Genomic DNA, 17,564 nt, shown 5'->3' on the forward strand with positions numbered 1-17,564 from the left:
GCTGTTAGCTGTCTCACTGTGAGACAATAGGCTCCCCTCAGCATGTTTCCCCCACCCCATCCCTGGGAGAATGACAAATTTCCTTAGTCAATTTAGTCAGCCGTGTTTATATGTCATGCAAAACAACTGCTCCAGATTCAGTTTTGCATCTTCTCATATATATCTTTGACTTTACAGAAGTAAAGTGTATGATTATCTGATTAGGTAAAGCAGTACAGATGGTTCACAACACCCACTCCGCCACCTTTTAGGAATCCCTTTTCACTGCTCTAGGCAGAGGACATTTCGCCTTCAGAGATGAACTGCTCACTGCCTTCTAAGACAGTAGGCTCCATGATTGGAAACCTCAAATGATTGGAAATTCTTTAGTAGTTTGAGCTAAAATTGGTCCCCTGATAACTTTACCCATACAGCCAGTCCTAAACTCTTGGTCCACAAAGCAGGTCTCAAATCTCTTTCATGTGAAAGACTTTCATGGATTTAAAGACACTCCTCACTCTCCCTTTTCTGTGGACTAAACTTTCCCTGTTTCTTTAATGTGTATGTATACATGAGATGAGCTTTCCAAGCTCTTACCATTCAGATAGCTGTCCCTTAGAGGTATTGCAGTATTCCCATGCCCCCACTGAGATGGGACATCCAGGAGAGCACTCTGAGAGGGCCCTGAGAGGAAAAAGATCAGTAGTTCTTCCCACATGCCCTACTTCCCTCTAAGGGAATTTCATTTGGAACAGCCAAGCTCCCTGACCCTGAGCAAAGGGCCCCTGTCCTTCCGAAGCCTGCCTGAGGGGGCCTAGTAGGAGAAACAGGTAAGTTCCTGTGTCTGTAGAGGCTGTACAGCAGCCTGGCTACATTCTGGCACACCACACTGGGAGCAGCAGCCTGTGCAGATCACATCCAGCCCCCTGAATCCTTTTACAAATGGCTGTGTGGCTCCCTCCATGGGCCCATCTATTGGGGGAACCTGCCCCCGATAATTCATCATTATTTCACATAGGTTCTTTTCTATTTCCATAAGTGTCGGCCTGTCTGAGAAATAAAGGGAGAGAGTACAAAGAGAGAAGTTTTTAAAGCTGGGTGTCTGGGGCAGACATCACATGTCGGCAGGTTCCGTGATGCCCCCCAAGCTGCAAAACCAGCAAGTTTTTATTAGTTATTTTCAAAAGAGGAGGGAGTGCACAAATAGGGTGTGGGTCACAGAGATCACATGCTTCACAAGGTAATAAAATGTCACAAGGCAAATGGAGGCAGGGCAAGATCACAGGACCAGGGTGAAATTAAAATTACTATGAAGTTTCAGGCATGCATTGTCATTGATAACATCTTATCAGGTGACAGGGTTTGAGAGCAGACAACTGGTCTGACCAAAATTTATTAAGCGGGAATTTCCTCATCCTAATAAGCCTGGGAGCGCTATGGGATACCCGGGCTTATTTCATTCCTTATCTACAACTGTAAAAAAAAAAAAGACAGACTTTCCCAAAGAGGCCATTTTAGAGGCCTCCCCTTGGGAATGCATTCTCCTTCTCAGGGATGTTCCTTGCTGAGAAAAAGAATTCAGTGATATTTTCCTATTTGCTTTTGAAAGAAGAGAAATATGGCTCTGTTGCACCCGGCCCACAGGTGGCCAGACTTTAAGGTTATCTCCCTTGTTCCTTGAACATCGCTGTTATCCTGTTCTTTTTTCAAGGTGCCCAGATTTCATATTGTTCAAACACACATGCTCTACAAACAATTTGCTCAGTTAACACAATCATCACAGGGTCCTGAGGCGACATTCATCCTCAGCTTACGAAGATGACAGGATTAAGAGATTAAAGTAAAGACAGGCATAGGAAATCACAAGAGTATTGATTGGGGAAGTGATAAATGTCCATTAAATCTTCACAATTTACGTTCAGAGACTGCAGTAAAGACAGGCATAAGAAATTATAAAAGTATTAATTGGGGGAACTAATAAATGTCCATGAAATCTTCACAATTTATGTTCTTCTGCCATGGCTTCAGCTGGTCCCTCCATTTGGGGTCCCTGACTTCCCACAACACCCATCTTAACCCTACTCCTGCTATTGTTGTCCATTTCCTATTAACACCCCCACTGCTGCTGCAGATAAGGGTGCTAATGCCCTGCCTGGCTTTGCTCTCCTATCAGGGAGGAGCAGAGCATCCTACAGGCTGGTTAGCAATTGATAGCAGATTGAAGGTCAAGGAAGGATTTGTTTGCTGTTCTCCTGAACCCTAGCCCCAGGGCAGCCCTTTCTAGGCATCCTAAGGGCACTTGCGCCTTATTCCCTTGCAACCTGGTGCTTAGCTGCTTCATTCCCCCTTTTCTGGCTCCTCACAGAACTGTCAGGAACCATGGATACAAAGGGTCTAAATCATTCATTCAAACAAATTAGGTTTTTCTGGTAAGTCATTAACACCTCCTCTATACACACACACATACACACACACACACATATGTGTTTTTGTAAATGCATAAGGACCTTTAGATAAAGAAACAGATTCAGCAGTCTAATAACAAGACCTCACTCACATAAATGTTTTCAGGTTTAATTTAGTTTTGGTGACGGAAAGATGCTGATGTTTCTTCATCCTTAGTCTGTGGTGATTTGTAAAGCTACTCAGTAGGATACCTTTTGGGAGTACACTATCTGTAAAGCAAAACTAAAAAATAAAAGAAGGAAGGAAAAGAAAAACTGAAGGAAGGAGGGAGGAAGGAAGGAAGCAAGGAAGGGAGGGCCCCTCCAATGGAAGTCAGACACCAAGGTTAGTTACCATGACTCAGTTACCATGACTTGTGAGTCATTTACTTCTGATTTCCTGTGAAAATATTGATAAACTTGAACCCAATTTTGCAGATGTATTCTTCTATTCAACCGTATTTTTATTTGAGCCACTCAGCTATTCACGCTTATTCTTAATCACAAGAATTTGTGAATACTTCCAAAATTGCATTTATTACGTTCTTGGTATTTTAGTAGAGGGAAGGGAGAAAGGTGTATGCAAGCTCCATCTTGAGCCTTGGGCAGATCCCAAGCTGCCTGGTTGCTAAGCCAAGGCATGCAGGCTCATACTGACAATGCCATAGCCATACCTGTGGGGCTGGTAGCAATGAGCTTTGAATGTGTACAACACTATATGGTTTACAAAGCCCTTACACAATTATTCATTTGCTTTCCCTTATGCCAAGCCTGTGAGGTAGGCAGAACAGGTAGAATCAGAGATGAACAGTATTGCTAACTGGGAGAACTAGAAGCCATCCAAGTCAAAGCCCACATGTTGTAAGCAGGAAAGCTGAGGCCCAGAATGGACAAGCAACTTGACCAGGGCCACCCACATAGCTTTTGGCAGAGCTAGGCTTGAGTTAAGTTCTCCCTATCTTAATACTTAGTCCATGTTGCTTTTGGGGCTCTCTCTGACTATAACAACAACAATGAAATATGTGAACTATCATCATCATTTGCATTCATTAAGGTGGTCATTTGAAAAATCGCCCTAATCATCTCTTCAGTTTGAGCTCTTTTACAGTAAGTACCTTAATATTTATGCTTAACCTAAACACACTATTTGAACAGCTACTATGTGCCAAGTATAATGATAGCCTGTAAAAGGGATACACACACACACTCGCACACACATAAACACACATGTGTGTTCAAAAACACTGCTCCTCTCACTTCAACTATTGAAGCCTTTTCCAAATGCCTAGCACAGTGACTTTCCCCACCACCTTATTCTCTGCACCTTTGCTCATTCCCCTCTCAAGGTGATTCGCATGTCAGGCAGTGAACGCTTCAAAAAGAGGTCCTTGACTTTATCATTTCCATGTCCCAGTGACTGGCTTATAATGGCTACACACGCCTGTAATCCCAGCACTTTGGGAGGCTGAGGCAGACTGATCACAAGGTCAGGAGTTTGAGACTAGCCTGGCCAATATGGTGAAACCCTGTCTCTACTAAAAAATACAAAAATTAGCCTAGCATGGTGGCACACACCTGTAGTCCCAGCTACTTGGGAGGCTGAGGCAGGAGAATCGCTGGAACCTGGGAGGCACAGGTTGCAGTGAGCCAATATGGCGCCACTGCACTCCAGCCTGGGTGACAGAGTGAGACTCCATCTCAAAAAAATAAAAAAAAATAAAAAATAAAAAATTAGTAGAACAAATGCAAAGAATCCACCAAACAGATCTGCCATTTGCTGTGTGACCTTGGACAAGTCACTTTACCTCTTTGTGCTTCAATTCCTTGTCTGTGAAAAGGATGTGAGGCTAATCCCTGCCTGTTTAGTTTCTGGTACAAAAAGACCAACCAATTACTTACTACACACTAGGCAGGAGAGATACAAAGGTGAATAAGGTGAGGCTTGTGACAACATACTAGTTACTTGAGATAACAGCTATTCAGGTAGCTGTGTGTTAGATGAGTACAGGATCCATTTGAGATTAGCAAAGCCTGGAACACAGACTGTCTTCTGCCCTTCAGCCTGTGGCATACCCAGCTTTCGTGTCTAAATTGGGCAAAGCAAGGATACCTGCAAGTGGTTTTGGATTTGTTTTGAGTCCTAGACATGAGCTATTGTTTGGATAATATGGTGGAAAATTGAGCCTTTTGTGATTTTGTGGGGTTTGACTTTGGAGTCTTCATATCACATTAATATAAGTGTCTTCCTATTGTTAGAAGTCATGTAGAATGCTCTATCACTTATGAAATCCATTCTTTGCCAAATACTAAAAGATAAAACAGTATTCCTTAGTCTTTTCTTCATTATCCATGTTAGTCAGTCTTACAGAGGGAGACATATTTGTTATAGTGGAAAGTGTGCACTCTTGTACCAGTAATCAAACTTCACTTGCTACTAAATGTAAGGCTGTGTATAAGTGACCTCACCTCTTGGAACCCCCATTACCTCAGTTGCCCGTTGGGAATATGAATCCTTGCTTTCTCTCTCTCTCTCTCTCTCTCTCAAAGGATCAAAGGATCCCAAACATAAAGCAGTGCTTCTTTGTGGAAGTTCAGACCAGTCTCAGATGTGTGTGTGTGTGTGTGTGTGTGTGTGTGTGTGTGTGTGTAACTTATTTTTGTTAAAAGAGAAGTGATTGTTGGTGTTGTGTACAGGTACTCATCATTGGATCCTGTTATAAAAGCTGTGGCAACATTTTGGGAGCAGGGGCTCATCCCTACCTGATGACTGGGTGAAGGATTAGTAAAGTTGGGTAAGAATGCATAGGTGTCTGATCTTAGGAATAGCAAGAACATAAACTAGATTAATATCCTTCAAGTGTTAATGAAAAGGATAACAATGGAATATCTGCTGTGAGTGTGCCACACTTTACAAGTCTAATTCATTTTGAGAAGTGAAAGAGCTTGCTTGCTCCGAAGTCCTTTGCAGAAGATATTCTTTCAGGAAATTATATTCCTTTCAACTACATCCTGCCTACTGTAATAAAATGCATCAGCGGTAACATGGACTCAGTGTGCTGTTTCATGAAATTTCACATTTTCAAATACAGTTTGAAATCAGTTGTAACTGAAAATGTAGAAGTTTGTGCAGTTCCATGTGGATTAGCTAACAGGGCAGTGCACTCCACTGGTAATTCAAGATAATCAGATTCTGCCTCCGAGTAAATACAGAAAACCTAGGGGAAAAGGTACACTTTTGCGAAGTGACTTTATTCTTCCCGGTGTCTGAAACACCTTTTAATAAACCCAGAGGCACACCTCTAAAATCAGTGGTGAAAGGGGATAAAACTAAGCCTCTAATCAATTTAGGCATACCCAGTAGTTGCTGAAAACAGACAACACTCCTTTTCCTGGAAGAGACTTACCTGCTGTTTTATTGACTCTGGCTAAATATGAACTATATTTTATTTATTTTGAGAAAAAAATTATTTTAATTGACAAAAATTGTATATACTTATGGGGTAAAACATGATGTTTTGATATGTGTATACATTGTGGAATGATTACATCAAGTTAATTTACATATCCATCACCTCACATACTTTTTTTTTTTTTTTTGAGATGGAGTCTCGCTCTCTCACCAGGATGGAGTGCAGTGGCACAATCTTGACACACTGCAACCTCCACCTCCCAGGTTCAAGCAATTCTCCTGCCTCAGCCTCCCGAGTAGCTGGGACTATAGGCGCGCGCCACCACGCCCAACTAACTTTTGTATTTTTAGTAGAGACGGGGTTTCACTATGTTGGCCAGGATGGTCTCGATCTCTTGACCTCGTGATCCACCCACCTCGGGCTCCCAAAGTGTTGGAATTACAGGCCACCATACCCAGTCCACCTCACATACTTTTTTTATGGTGAGAACATTTAAACTCTGTCTTAGCAATTTTCAAGTATACAGTACATTATTACTATTAAAAACTATAGTCACCGTGTTATGCAGCCGATCTTCAGAACTTACTCCTTCAAACTGAAACTTTGTACTCTTATACCAACAGCTCCCCCATCCCAAGCTATATATTTTAAATGATCTGACTATTTTGGAGACCAGTCTTAATCAGGAAAAACCATCTAAATTGTAAAAGAGATCACTGAGTATTTTTAAAACTCAGAGTAATTAGAATTACTGTTGTCACATATATTTACTTTGCGGCCAGTTTTGATGAATACATGAGTAGGATTTGTCATGAATGTTATCAACTGGATACAAATGCACAACTCAAAAACACTTGGAAGTAGTCTATCTCTTAAGTAGGTTAAGCATCTCCTCGAAATTGTGTATGCATTTTTAATGTAGTTACCTCCTCCTTTTTAAATAGTGCTAGGTAAAATTCAATCTTTGTCAGAATAATACTTACAAATTCTGCTTCAGCAGTGCCACTGTGAATGAATCTGTGAAGTATCTCCTTGCATTACAGCTCTTCATACATCAAAGACTCTTTTTGAACTGAGTAATTATAGAAGGAAAAAAAACCTTGTTTTAGTGCTACCTGAGAGTTCTTATTAATATTACCTTTGAAATGACTAATTATGTTACTTATAAAGACTGGAAAAAAAACAAGTATTATGTAACTTACTCATTAAAAAAGACTTTCATAAATTTTGATCCCCTCCATCCTTCCCCAAATCCCTACTTTATTTCTATCATGACTTTTTTTTTAATGCTTAATGGTTCTATATGAAAATGATGACTCCAACACATACTGACTCCCTCCTGCTTCACAAAACTTATCATCTTTCTGTTGCTGGGATTTTGAGCATGTGATTCAATTATCCTTGCTCTTAGCGTAAAGCATGTTGGCCACATGCCCTAAGACTCAAGTAAGATTTGAACAGCACCTCTTTCAAACTGAGTATTTGAAAGAGCTGAGAGGGTGCCCCTGCTGATAACAGAGGGTGGGAGCCTAAGGGGCTTTTCCTGTTTTGAGACTTGAACTCACAGATACACTGTCTATGTGTATGGCTGTGTGGAACCGAGCTACCAATCACATAGTAACCTTCTCTATGAATGAGAAAGAATTCCCCTCAGCGGCTTCATCTTTGCACGGAAAAACCCACAGTATGTGCATCATGGGTCACTAACTGTTGGGCTGTATCAAGAGAAGATGAGTATCAGAAGGCAGCGACAGTACTGTCCTCCCTTGAGCTGACAGATCACACCTGGAACAGGATACCATGAGTTACAAGAGCCCCAGGCAATCTGGAGTTCCTCCTGGAAGCACCAACAATAGTGACAGTGTACAGAAATTGAGCATTAGAAGAAAAGTTGAAGGTTCCCAATAAATGAATGAACAAGCTGAGAAGGTCTCAGCCTGGAGAAGAGACGATGCCAGGGAATAGGATTACTATCTTCCAACAACTGAAGGCTTGTCATTCAAAAGAAGGAGGAGATGCATTCTGTGCAGCTCCAAAGTACAGTCTATAAGTAGAAGTTCCTGGGGGACAAGTTTTTAACTCACAAAAAAGGAAGAATAGCCTGATCATGCTGTCTCAACATGGAGCAGGCTACTTCAAGCAGTAGCAAGCTCCCTGTCACTGGCAGTTTGCAAGCATCTGCTGGATGGTCCAAATGACTTTAAATTCACCTTAAATATTAGGTCAGTTAAGTTAGTATTTATAAAGGACCTACACTGTTTAGTGCTAAGAAAGGGCTTGATTTTTTAATTGCCGTGAAATAAAGTTCCTTTATTTTTCCTCATTAGGAGATGACCCATTCCTGGCCTACTCCTCTCACTTCCATGCATACTGCTGGACACTCTGAGCAGAGCACCTTTTCCATCCCAGGACAGGTCAGTTCTCTTCCTTCCTGCATTTTTCTTTGTCTTATTTTAATTATACCAATCTTCCAACTGGATTCTCAGTGGCAAAAATGGCCTTGGTCTTCTAGTGCCATAAAATCTAGACTCTCTCTCTTGCCCCTCAGAATAGCAATATAAAAATAATTTTTATTGAAAGTGAGTCTTTAAAACAAAATACACACAGATACCGGCATGCGTGTCTTACTCCATAGGGTGTTGCCACTGTCCAAGTCGCTGTGCCTAGAACAGATGAGACAGAGATTGAATAACTCGTCCCTTAAGAAATATCAAATAGATGATGGAACAGCAATGTTCAAGATTTTAAAGTTACAAAACCTGTACTCTTTAATGAACTGATTTTCATTTTTATCACCTTCCAGTTCTTGCTCACAAGCAGACAGATCTTTACAAAACACCACATCACACTGACAGAGCTTTATCTTCTACAGTTCTATTGTCAAATGTTTAGTATTATTTTTATTTACCTTCTCTCAGCAAGAGTTGCTTTATTGCCATCACTTTTTAAAATGTCTAGACATGGCTATTCTAACATACTTTAAAAATATATATAATGTCTTCCTTTCTTCCTCCATTCCTTTCTTCCTTCCATCCATTTATTCAGAAATCATTTACTGAGAAGATACAGTGGGCTTAAAGGTAGGGGTGAAGAAAAACCGTCTACATGCTATCACATAGATCACAAAACAATGTAGTAAATGTCTTCATAGAGAAGACAAGACTCAGAGTCGTATCAAACACTCCCCTGGGGAGTTGAGGAAGTGCTCACCACTGAGGTGGAAACATTTAGAGGATGATTAAGACTCTGACAGGTGAAGAAGGGGCCAAGAGAAGAATACCGCATGCATAAGACTAGTGTGAGCAAGGTCATGAGAGATGAGGGATCATGCTGTAGTGCATGGTGATATAAGGTCTCAAGTGGCAGGATTAAAGTTTGTGTGATGGGGAGTGGAAAGAGAGGAAACCTGGGCAAATAGGTGCATATTTGGAAAACGCCTTGGATACCACGTCAAGGAGTTTGGACTTTATTTGTGGAAGGAGAAACACCCAAAGGAGAAACCCTTAGATTTTAGGGTCATGATTTTGAAAGTAACACTGATCTAAACTTTGCTTAATGATCTTCCTTCACCTATGAAAGAGGTCAGAACTAAACGAACAGCTAATCTCACTGTCCCAGTATGGGTGTGTGCTATTCCTTTTTGCATTCACACCCACCCTTTTTAGGCTTCTGTTCTCCTTCCCCCTGGCATCTCCAGCAAAGGGAGTTATCCATCCAGTTCAGGTCCAACACTTGTACAGCAATTGCAGTGTTTTCAGCTGGGTTCTCCAATTTTGAAGATAATTTGTGCAAGTTGCAATTTTGACATTTGCAAGTGTATACAATAGAACTGTTGTTTAAATGGGCTTTTATAGTTAAGTGCACAATTTGAAATCAGGCACAGTTTGCATTTTCTGCCAATTATCTGTGCTACCATCAACCCCATGACAAAGGTAGAAGCAAGTGGACTAAAATGGTGAAAGCAAGAAGTCTACACACCCACTCCTGTCTCATTTGATTCCTGCCAAAACGTTGGTTTGAAAGAAAAGTACACTTTAAATAACAACCAACACATACAATGGCACCATGTGCCTCACGTCATTCTAAGCACTTAATATATAGTAAATAATTTAATCCCCACTACAACCCAAAGAGATTGGTAATTTTACTACCCCGGTTTACAGAGGAGGAAACATGGTAGTTAAGTAATGTGCTCAGGATTATCCAGTTTATAAATAAGGGAACCAGTACTTAGATCCAGGTGTTCCTGGCACCAGCGGTCATACTGTCTCTCTGTATATCTTTTATCACACAGGCCCACTGATGCCCCAGTTCAAATTGTATCTTCCAAAACATGGCCATCCCCATATGTAACAAAGGTGATTTCCCTTTCCTCAGTGCTTCCACCAGAATTAGGTGACAGCATCCTTTCAGAAAGCATCAGTTTCTTACATCCATGACAGAGCTTGCCCAGAGGAAAGAGTGCTGTCTTAAGAGCTGCCTTCCCAGCTGCTTTTAATCCTGGCACTGCCATTTGCTTGCTGTGTGGTCCTGTTCAAGTTCCTCTAAACCTCTGTTTCCCCATCTGTGTTGGGGCGTGGTGTGTGTGTGTGTGTGTGTGTGTGTGTGTGTGTGTGTGTGTGTGTGTATACACTATATAATCCCAATGGATTTTCTAGGTAAAATAGTTGATGATTCTGTAAGCTTACTAAAACAAATACAGTTGAAAATTCTCAACTTCCTTAAGCTTACTTATCAATTTCAAATTGAAAATGCCATGTTTTCTCATAGACGATGAAAAACCTCACAAGGAAGGGAGTAAGTGCATGCCAAGTAGAATTGAGAGAATAATCATATCCTCAGCAGAAGTTTAATAAAGTTCTCCTGGAGGTGAACATCCTCTAGAACAGAGGTTGGCAAACTATGGCCCATAGGTTTTTACATCTTTAAAGGGTTAACATTTTCAAAAGAAAAATAACATGTTATTCTGAATAATATTCACATGAGTGTGGAATTCAAATGTCAGTGTCTATAAATCAAGCTTTCTTGGAACCCAGTCACACCCACTTATTTACGCATTGTCCATGACTGCTTGCACACTACAATGGCAGAGTCCAGTTAATTATGACAAAGATGGTATGTCTCCCGATGCCTAAAACATCTACTGTCTGGCCCTTTGCAGGAAAAGTTAGCTGACCCTTGCTCTCGAATCTAGATCCTTTAGGAACTTCTGATTTTAGGATTATTGTCAAGGCTATTGCTTAAAAGAACCTCATATAAGTTTGTGAAAAGAACTTGGCATCATTATATTCTACTGCAAAAATTACATATATGACATGTCTATGAAAGAAATGCATAAAGCAAAGCCAGACATTTAAAATAAATTTGTATTATTTGTTGTGCATTAACAATTACTGTGAGAACTGTGCAGATTATTTCTACAACCAAGCTATTTCCAACTGGGGCTGGATATGTATGTAAAGTAACTTTGGTGATATACAAAGGTGTTTCATTTGTTTTGATTTGATTTCTAGTTTAAGAAATGTGAAATCCAATGCATAATAATCAAAACATCATATGTACCTCATAAACACATACACCTACTATGTACCAAAAAATTAAAAATTAAAAAATAAAGTAAAAAGAAGTGTGAAATTCAGTTTAACATTAAAAATTGTATCAAGAATAAATATCAGTTACTCCAATTCAGTGAATAACACAATCTTCCAGTTTGCTGTATGCATTGTTGCACTGATGGTCTGGAAGAACTGATTGTTTAGGTGTAAAGTCCAAAACATTTGGATGAAGGTTAAAAATTCAGGCATAAGACCAGTACAAAGATGGCCTGCATGTTTTACTCTCTGATCAGATATTTGGCTTAATTGACTTTGGAACTTGTCATTTAATTTCCTGGAGGTATACAAGCCCAAACTCATCCTGTACCTTTGTAATGAAATCCCTTAAATAGTAACAGATAAAAATACTTGTATATAGTTACAGAGATATACATGGTTAACAAGTCATTTATTTGACACTCTGGAAAATGAGATGTTCTGGATAATTAAAATTATTGGATAACTGAAGGTTATTATTCTATAGGAATCATGCAGTATAAATTATTTTGAAGTGTAATTAATATTTTCCTGACTTCTTTTAAAGATTATATCAAGCATGCTTTACTCTTTCTTGATAACTTATATATTATGATGAGTGTAAGTTATTGTAGTATGTGTAATATTATACTATGCTGCAATTATGTTCTCAGGGTCTATTAAGACAGGTGGGAATGCTTGCCTCTATATTAAATGACTGGAGATTCTTGTGCTTTTTAAGTTCAGACTTTTCTGTGTCATTTTTGTGGGCTCCTTTGCTATTGGTTTTCACCTGTCAATTTTCTCAGTGCCTGTGCCTCTAGAACTATTTCCCCTTCCTTGCCATCTGTGATTTGAAAATAAGTGGGAATCATTTGAGTCCTTTGTCAAAAGACAGTTCTCTACCAGGGAGAGCACAGAAGCCTCTGAGCAGCAAACTATATGGGCTTTGTGACAGACAGTTCTTTCTCTAAGAGGCCTTTTCTGCCTCTTGTTGAGTTTGTGGTAATCTTCTGGAGTGGTGATCTTGCCAGAAGACAAACCTCTTGAGCAACAGAATCATACTAAATAGATGGGAAATTTCACTTTTGATTAAAGCAAAGTGTTATAGTTCTTGCTTACTTTTTATAAAAGATAATGCTGTGAGCCTAGTTTTCATCTACAGGGGGTCAATATTAGGCTTAATAAATAGATTACTTGGAACAATGATTGATATAACTAATTCTTGTATTTACTTGAATTCATTGTCTCCAGTTTCTGGAATGCCTGTATTGCGGTTTGTACCATTTCTCTTCCATCCACACAGTGCCATGTGTGCTCTGAACGTTACTGTAATGCTTTTGCCTTCAAGTTTTGTCAGTATCCACACAGGTGTGCCACACTCCAAGCAAGGCAGCATGTGCAAATCTGGATTTCTCAAAACAGTGAATGAATTGTGTATAGTGTGACTTTCAAATCAAATTTAAATTCCTTTAAATAACACAGTCCACTAACATTTCACATTGCTTCCTATACTTCGACAGACTTGCAATGTAGTTTTAAGAACACTTCTTATATATAAAATGAGGTACATCTGTGCACATGTGTCATAGAAAGTTGGATCTGTTTCTATAAAAGGGAAAAACTGGGCAGATCTATTAATTATCATTTTGTTTACAGTTTTACAAAAAACATGATCATCTGTTTGAACCAAGTCCTCTTTATTCCTTTAGAGGCATCGTTTTCCAGCTAAGTGAGAAATTATACACTTCAATTTCACACATATGGGTCATTTGTTCCCATGTTACACACATTTCCAAATAGATACCAGTCTTACTTATAATTTTGATTAAATGGCAGTTATGATCATGTTGCATAATTTTGATTAAATGGCAGTTATGATCATGTTGCAGCAGGTTTGGCTGGCAAATGTTTATCCTTCAAATAGAGCTATAGACAAAAGCCTAATTAATGGAATTGTTAACAGCAGCTTCCTGTTTGCAAACATTAGTCAACTATATCTTCAGCAATAATTAATATACCTCTTACTCTCCTTGTGTCATTTAACTAATGTTTGTGTCATATATATTATTCCTTATAGGAATCGCAGCATCTGACCCCAGGATTCACCTTACAAAGTAAGTGGTTTTGAAAATCCTTCTTAGTCCAAACATCCATGTCCTCTGCTCCCTCATTTTTTCCTTTTTCCTACTTAAAATCATTAAAACATGAAAGAACAACAATAACAAAAAGTTATTTTAATTGTTAATTTTTAGCTCTCAGAAATAAGTGAGAAGATGTAAAGTTTGTCTTTCTGTATCTGGCCTTTTTCACTTAACATAATGACTTCCAGTCCCGTGATATATCTAACTGGTTCCCCCCTCTCTTTTTTTTTTTAATCTGTTACTTATCTCAAGAAGGTAACTCGGGGGACTGCATGTTTGGAGATCAATTTAATTCAGAATAATCATTTGACAGTAGGAACATGAACAGTAATTGTTTATATCTTTTCTTTTCAGAGTGGAATGACCCAACCACCAGAGCTTCTACAAAGTCAGTATCTTTCAAATCGTGAGTAGTTGGATCTCCAAATCAGGCCTTTTTGGGGATATTTGGCAAGGAAACAGTGCCTCAATGCTGATCTAATCTTGTTCTCTCCTCTGCTCCTTGAAACTATGAACCTTGACTCATAATAATATGTAGTTTGGTTGGGGTGGGGGGAGAATCAAATTTCCCATTGTCTTAGTCTACTTGGACTGCTATAACAAATACTATAAACAACATGGCTTATAAACAACAGAAATTTACTTCCCATAGTTTTGGAGCCTGAGAAGTTTGAGATCAATGCACCAGCATAAAGGGTATCTTGTGAGGGACCATTTCCTCATAGAAAGCTGTTTTCTTACTCTAATCCCACATGGTAGAAGGGGTGAGGGGTCTCTCTCAGGCCTCCTCTTATAAGGGCACTAATCCCATTCATGAGGGCTCAACTCTCATGTCATGATCCCCTCCCCAAATACCCATGTCCTAATACTATCACCTTGGGGGTGAGGATTTTAGCATATTAATTTTGGAGTAATACAAACAGATTATAGGACCCATAATAAGTAAATAACAGTAAAAGTTAATGAGATCACCATTAAGTTCTCTAAGTTTGTAAATACAGACCAGGTCAATACCTGGGATATGAAAACAACTGTGATTTCAGTGAAAAAATAAATCTCTAGATGGCTTGTTTCCCACATTTTAACTAGTTCAAACGCTGTATAGTATCAGCTAAAGACATTATTTTACACAATATTCAGTCACCACTGACTAGGATGGACGAGGGAATCTAAGCAGCCATGATTGGACATGAAATGTTGAGTGGATTGCTATGGCCAGTCAGCCCAAGACCTCACTATTTGCAGGTCATCAGGCACCTGTATATTAAAGGCAAACAAGGGCATCCAGGAAGAGCCGGAATAAGATATTACATGATGGTAGGTTGAAGTTCAGAAGCCAGGGCCCTGCAATTCATTCAGCACTGTCTTCATTTTTTATTAATGCTAACTGAAGGAGGGGTTTGGAAAACCAATTTCCTCATATTAACTATCGTAGATTTTCTAATATCCATTTGTCCAAGAGAGTATCAAGGGAGTATTATTTCTCTCACAACTTCTTTCATACCTAATAATAGAAAATGGAAGTCGATTTTTTTGTGTAATAGGCACATACTTGGAATTTTTCAAAATGAAATAATTTATGACATTCAAGTGGCCTAATGGCACACTTGAAGTGAATTGCTCACCTTTTGGAAGATCATGAATAATTGCATAAAAAAACTGGGAATGACTCCCAAATAGACTGAGGATTTGAGAAAGTAAGTGGCATTTCTACGTTCTTGGTGCAGTGCAGTAGCAAAGCCCCAAAGCCCTGACCCCATCACTGGTCCATTTATTTGCTTTTCTAGACTGATCTGTGCCTTCTAATTCAAAGTTCAATTTCAACAACCAAGAATTCTCAATTTTAAGAAGCAAGAAAAAACAAGAGAAGGGGATAATAAAACCATAATCCCGATTTAAGGACCGAATTATATGAAAACACAAAAATCAAAATCATCTTTGATGCTGTACGTTTTAGCTTTTCCACTAATCACATTTTGAATTGCCCTCCCCCTTGTTATTCTAGGAAACAATAGATCTAATCCTCCCTGCTTTCACTCCTGCCTCACTTCATCCCCATTAAAAAGTCAATAAGATTCACACACATACACATACACACACACACACACACACACACACACTCACATGCATTTAGGAAATCAACACAAGTTTCCAAACTTGAAAAAAATATAAAAATATATTTTCCTATGTAAAATTATCTTACTCCTAAAGCAAGAGTATTAGGCTCCCACTGTGAAATATGCTGCTTTCCATATATACCATAGAATGCAATGTTTCAGTAGTTTGTAACTAACAGAAATAAACTCGTCAATTGTGGTTTATAGTTAGAGGCTGCATTTCCAGAGAACAGCACTTCGTAGCACAGTAATATATAGTGTAGTCAATACAACTAAAATACTCTATATGAAGCATCAGTAAAACTAGAAGACACTGAGTCCATTTTATGAATGAGCTCCTCTCTTTTTGTCTGTTTGATCTAAAGTCCAAGCACCATCCATCAGATTTTAGCTGCAATAAGTTCCCTTCTTACCGTAGGGTATGGGTTTAACATAGGACAGATCAGAATTGTAATAAAGTTATTTTTATTTTTAGCTTCCAACTTATCGGCTTAGCCATTACTATCATTCTCCCACATTTAACTACAGTGTGCTTTTTAAACCACCTCCTAGGATTTTCCATTTGGCAGGGTAATCCTCCAGGTGATTAAGATTATTCTGAGTGCAGACAGACTGCTAATGCCTGCACCTTGGTGAGAAGCAGCCTGTAAGTCAGCCGTGATGCAGGAAAGACCCAAGGCCAGAAAGTGTCCCAAGCACACTCCTGACACTTAGTGCAGTAAAGAGAGATTAGAGTCTTGTAAAACAGAATCCCTTAATTACTGGGACACTTCATTACTTTTCCTCATCTTGGCCTGTTTTCCCTGGTTGACAAAATGCAGATCTTCCATTGGAGTATGCATTGTTTATAAGGACTATACACATGGGCACCAGGTCTGAAAACATTGGCCACAGTGTGCCTGAGTATAAACTTGCAACTAGCCAGTCTCCCTCTTTCTTTTTGACAATTACTGCTGTCTCTGAGCCTGACCCCAACAATATGACTGGCTTTTTGGAAAACTGGGTATTTTCCTTCTCAGTATAGTGCATTGGCATACAGTGCTTTTTATCAGTGTCCATTCATGCCATGACATCCTACCTGCTTCAGCTGGAACTCTGAATGCTTATGAGGCAAGAGTACTGAATTGGGGAAGTTTGGAGACCTAGGTTTAATCCCCTCCTTTGTGTCAGTTGTGTTATTGTGGGGGAAAGCACTGACCTAGTATCCAGAAGATATGAGGTTAAATCACAGGAGAATTTATTTTTATTTTAAACTATACAGACAGAGTCTGTTAAAGGGAATTAAACAAATTAATGAGTATATGTGTCTACACATGCAGGTACACCAACAAACACTTGTCAGTGTTCAAATTTAAGCAGTTATACTTTTTAGTAATTAAATCTAGCAACATAAAAATGCATTTAACTTTAATCATTAATACTTTCTGGAGGAGAAAAGACCAGAAGTTGGTCTCCCACCCCTCAGCCTCTATGATTCTGTGCTCTGTTACAGTCTTGGAACAGGCCCCACCTAGGTCTTCTTAATCAAACGGAGTTTCTAATCTCCCCCAAAAATGTCTCTGTCCCAAAAAAGAGGGTGAAGCGTGGGCATAAGAAGGTGAAATTGTAGTTCTCAGGGCTGTGGAGTTGTATGTTTACACAGTAATATCATGGCTGTCTATTCTGTCTCAAAGAGATCTTTTTATTTCAATGACAGGATTCAGACTGTGAATGGACTCACCAGACATTGTGTTGCTTTGTAGTTTCTCTTTCTTTTTCTTTGTTTTTCCCCAAGATAGAGTCTCGCTCTGTCCCCCAGGCTGGAGTGCAGTGGCAGGATCTCGGCTCACTATAAGCTCCACCTCCCGGGTTCACGCCATTCTCCTGCCTCAGCCTCCTATGTAGCTGGGACTACAGGTGC

General features: G+C 39.4%; 1 protein-coding gene across 12 annotated transcripts in view; it reads left to right on the forward strand.

Annotated features, from left to right (window-relative positions):
* Positions 1–17,564, forward strand: part of AFF2 (ALF transcription elongation factor 2) — a 491,337-nt gene that overhangs the window by 327,554 nt on the left and 146,219 nt on the right. For 4 of the 12 annotated variants that reach the window (XM_016942635.4, XM_016942636.4, XM_054676187.2 and 1 more), the window contains 2 exons: positions 13,484–13,520; positions 13,902–13,953. In XM_016942635.4, the coding sequence (XP_016798124.2) occupies positions 13,484–13,520; positions 13,902–13,953 (89 nt within the window). 12 annotated transcript variants of the gene reach the window in all.

Source organism: Pan troglodytes, chromosome X, assembly GCF_028858775.2.
Source record: "Pan troglodytes isolate AG18354 chromosome X, NHGRI_mPanTro3-v2.0_pri, whole genome shotgun sequence".
In the NCBI taxonomy this organism is placed as follows: Eukaryota; Metazoa; Chordata; class Mammalia; order Primates; family Hominidae; genus Pan; species Pan troglodytes.